Genomic DNA, 5,000 nt, shown 5'->3' on the forward strand with positions numbered 1-5,000 from the left:
GCAATTCTTGAAAAAAAATGAAAGGAAAAAAATTCTCTATAAATGTGATGGAACCACCAAGAATCTATCAGTGGCACAGAACAGATTTTTCCTTTATTCCATGAATTGAATTATACGATGAGCATAAATCACGGCTGTCTGAATGAGCTTGATATCTCTTTTTCTGACTCAAAGGTTTTTAAATTTATTATATTTATTGATTTAACGTTAAGTGCTTTAATTTGGATGTATGTTTTATCCTTACAAATAATTATATGTTAATCTTTAATTTTATATATCATAGTCAATGAAAAGATTCTATCTATGTGATATCTTGATCTTAAAGATGATTATATGCTAATCTTTAATTTTTGAATTTTAGTCAATGAAGATAGTTAATCTATTTTTGATATCTTGATCTTAATATAATCAAATACTAATCTTTGATTAAATATAATTTAGTCCATGAAGAAAATATATTTTTTTCCCTCATATTAAGTTTGGTAATCGTTGATGCTTTTCTGTTGCATCTTATAATGACTAGTGTACGCAACCCGCCAAAAGGACGCCTAAATATCTATATAGATATGCACACGGGCTCGCACACACACGCATTCAACCCTCCCACCTCTTCCCCCTTTCCTAACTACTACTAGGTAGGTGGTTCGGAAATTTGTTAGCGAGTGTTGTTTTCCGAGTGGTTATATACATATATATATATATATATATATATATATATATGTATATATATATATATATATATATATATATATATATATATATATATATATATATATTTCCCAGCTGAGCAGAAGCTATTTTCTTTGAGTTGATCTCCCTTTGGGTCTCTGATCCCGAGGTAGAGGGAGTCCAGATATTTGGAGGTGTATAATATATGGCCTCTATGAATATGAAAAACACGTCTAAATGTGTAAAAAATATCATTAATCATAGCCAAAAACAAACTTAACAACAAGCTACATTAGAGGAGATGGGTTGATTTCAATATAAGGTACACAATACTAGAATTCGACAAGTATAATCATGGAAGAATTGTCATCAACTTTTATCTCTCTTCGTGGCTGAGTTGCAAAGTCAATGGAACCTCAGTTTCCTGTGCCCGGGCTCGATTCCTCGGCCGACCAGAAGCTATTATCTTTGAGTTGATTCCCCCTTGGGTCTCTGATCCCAAGTAGAGAAAATGTACATGGTAGGAGTATAATATATAACTTCTATATATATATACATATATATATATATATATATATATATATATATATATATATATATATATATATATATATATATATATATATAATATATATACACACACACACACATATATATATATATATATATATATATATATATATATATATATATATATAGTAGTAAGACACTTGCTCTTTATTATAAAAGAGATATAAGTAAATGTATACCACTCGCCCTCGTGAATCAAAAAAATACTTTTCTTCGTCGGAGGGGAAATAACATTAACTTTGTTTTTGCATCGATGCCATATCATCTCTTACATTAGGCAACGATGGATTATAGCCTGACCAGTAGGATGAGAAATATGACACCACCGCTAACCGCAAAGAGGGTATCGACCGCTTGCAGCTGAGGTACAGTTTGAAACAAAACATAACTTGATCAAGAGGGTGAAAAGCAAGGTGATGCTGGGAATTGAAATGATTATTGATCCCGGATGTGTGAAAGACACTCATACAGATAAGACAATAAAGGTTCGCATGCAAACTTGACTAAGTTGGAATCTACTCACAATTAATAGATTTTGGGACTAAAACCACATATTTACCATTCTTATGAACTAATAAAACGAAGTTATGAGCCCATAAGTCTACACACTAAGCCACCAGTAATTACAGTCTGGTCTCCACGGTCCTAACGTAGGTGGAGAAGCTGAACCAACTAAAGACAATAGCTTCTGGCCGGCCGGGAATCGAACCCTGGTCTAGGAAACTTGTATCAAAGTGTCCTTGCACTTAGCCACGAAGAAAGATAAAAATCCATGCCAATTCTTCTGTACTAACTTTGCGTTGTTCATATTTCTAACTGGCCGGTCCCTAGGTGTAACAATTACGAATCTAATCTTAAGATATTAACGTAAGAGAGAGTTTAATGCGTGTGGCAATGACCGAGAAGTTTACAGGAGCCAAGGAAATGAGAAAGTTAATTAGTGGGGAAAAGCGGGGATAAAGGAAAGATAGTTTTGAAGTGCAGAACGAAAACATCTATCAGAACTGACACTTTCCATTCGCTATCCGATCGGTCGAATGGAGCGGAGAAATTTCATGGTATCGCCATGAGGAAGTTTGTGGTTATTGTCTGGTCGAGACATAAAAAGGGATTTTTCTTTGCCCCGATTACTTGTACGGTTTAAGGATAATATATAGTGGAAATAAAAATATTTCCTCTCGATTTTAAGTGGTGATTATTCAAGAGATATGCTACTAGTCCATTTGATTTCTCATGTTAGATTAAATGCCAAATGAATGGCTTTTACACAAACATTATTATTGTTATTGTTATCATATGTATTCATACATACACTCACACACAAAAACACACACATTACATATATATATTATATATATATATATATATATATATATGCATATATATATATATGCATATATATATATATATGCATATATATATATATGCATATATATATATATATATATATATATATATATATATATATTGTGTGTGTTACTAGAATTAAATCGGTTTCACCAAAGATAAGAAAGAATAACATACTTCAACAGGGTACAGAATATTGCAAATATTTCAGTAAGGTTTATGGGCCATAAAGGGGCAGAAAGAGTCATTTTAAACCGCTGTTATTCTCCTCTACCCGGGACAAAAACTAATAATAGACGAAGATTAGACTCTGGAACGAGCTATCAGTAAATCATAACCAACAAATCTTGGACAGGGACGGTTTTTTTTTTTTTTTTTTTTAAACTCCGGGAACGTTTTATATACACAAGGAACTATTTTTATATACCAGAACCTTTATTTTTTATTACACACAAAGAACGTTTTTTAAACACCAGAACCTTTTATTACGCAACAAGAACCTTTTTTTTTTATCCAATAGGAACGTTATGTTATACGTCAGGACTTTTTTCTGTTTTTTTTTTTTTGCAAACTAGGAACTTTTTTTTACACATCAGGAGCGCTTTTTAACATACCAAAAACTTTTATCTACACCAGGAACGTTATTTTTTAAAATTAGGGACGTTTTAACACACAAGAAGGATTTTTAACAAATAAAGGCTTCTTTCTACACAAGAATTTTTTTTTTTTTTTTTTTTTTTTTTTTTTGCAAACTAGAGACGTTTTTTTAAACTCACGGAACGCTCCTTGGCACAGCAGGAACTCTTTTTAACCACACCAGCACCTATTGCCTGCTCTTCCCTGGTCCTAACTTAATAAAGAAGGGCCTTGGGTGCTGATCATGAGCATACATACTGTAGTAATTATCTGGGGGATTGACCTGTCTCTTGCCTCTGCCATTCATGATCAACCTTTTAACATTTGTATCACATTCCTCACAAGAGAGAGAGAGAGAGAGAGAGAGAGAGAGAGAGAGAGGAGAGAGAGAGAGAGAGAGAGAGAGAGAGAGAGAGAGAGAGAGAGAGAGAATAATTAAAGTTCTCTTCCTCATTTTCCGATTCCTTTCGCATCTCCTAATTCGGTTCGAATCGTAAACCGAGAGGAAGAAAAAGGTCGACCCATTTCTTCGGAAATTCTTGGACTCCACTTCGTAAAAAACCTCTCTTGGTGTCTTGCCAGAATTGCATATTGGAAAGGAACCTTCTTCACCTCGTCTTTAGGAAGCCATTATTTTATTTATATTCGAGCACGAAACCTTTTATTTATTGTTAAATTATATTTTCCTTTAATCTTTATTTCAAGGAGAACGGTAAAGTATAATGTGAAATACAAGTCACATTCTTAAACATTAATAAGCAGATCAGTAGTTCAATCAATGTTCCTAAAAACTTATTCAAAGGATGCTCATGAGTGGCACACGTAATGCACAGTACAATGCTGTAGAGACTGACTATATATATATATATATATATATATATATATATATATATATATATATATATATATATATATATATATATATATATATATATATATATATATATAAACACACACATACGCACACACACACATATATATTAATAATAATATATATATATATATATATATATATATAATATATATATATATATAATATATATATATATAATATATATATATATATATATATATAATATATATATATATATATATATAATATATATATATATAATATATATATATATATATATATATATATATAATATATATATAATATATATATTATATATATATATATATATATATATATATAATATATATATATATATATATTATATATATATATATATATATATATATATACACATATATATATATATATATATATATATATATACACATATATATATATATATATAGATATATATATATATATATATATATATATATATATATGTATAACGATAAGCTTCCACAGCATCCTCTCCATGAAGTTATAAAGCTTGAGTGGGTCTGGAAACTGCGTCCAACAGATCTCCATACGGGGATGTTTCTGATAGGGCCTCAACATTTAATCAAGCCCCTTTCGATTTTATTGACACAAATGATACTTAAGGTTCATTCGATGCCACAAACATATGCTATGTGTTATAGAGGCTACTATGTCCTCGATATCAAATTATGTTTCTGTGAAAATTGCTAGGATAAACACAATTCACTACTGTCAAGCAGTTGATATATCAGTATTTCTGTTACAGTGCAATAGAATGTGGAATGCTGTGCTAAAATGTGCTAAAAGGATGAGGGTTTTGGCAAAGGGTATGTACTGTATTCCCCCGTATCTGGTTTGTTATTTTATTTGTTTGCTTGTTTCAGATGAACAACTTTACACAAAA

General features: G+C 30.6%; 1 protein-coding gene across 1 annotated transcript in view; it reads left to right on the top strand.

Moving 5' to 3' along the window:
• LOC137615942 (octapeptide-repeat protein T2-like) overlaps positions 1 to 5,000 on the top strand; it is a 92,615-nt gene that overhangs the window by 36,676 nt on the left and 50,939 nt on the right. The window contains exon 6 of the mRNA XM_068345626.1: positions 3,580 to 3,662. Coding sequence (XP_068201727.1) covers positions 3,580 to 3,662 — 83 coding nt within the window. The remainder of the gene's footprint in view (positions 1 to 3,579; positions 3,663 to 5,000) is intronic.

Source organism: Palaemon carinicauda, chromosome 22 (genome assembly GCF_036898095.1).
Source record: "Palaemon carinicauda isolate YSFRI2023 chromosome 22, ASM3689809v2, whole genome shotgun sequence".
NCBI classification, from domain to species: domain Eukaryota; kingdom Metazoa; phylum Arthropoda; class Malacostraca; order Decapoda; family Palaemonidae; genus Palaemon; species Palaemon carinicauda.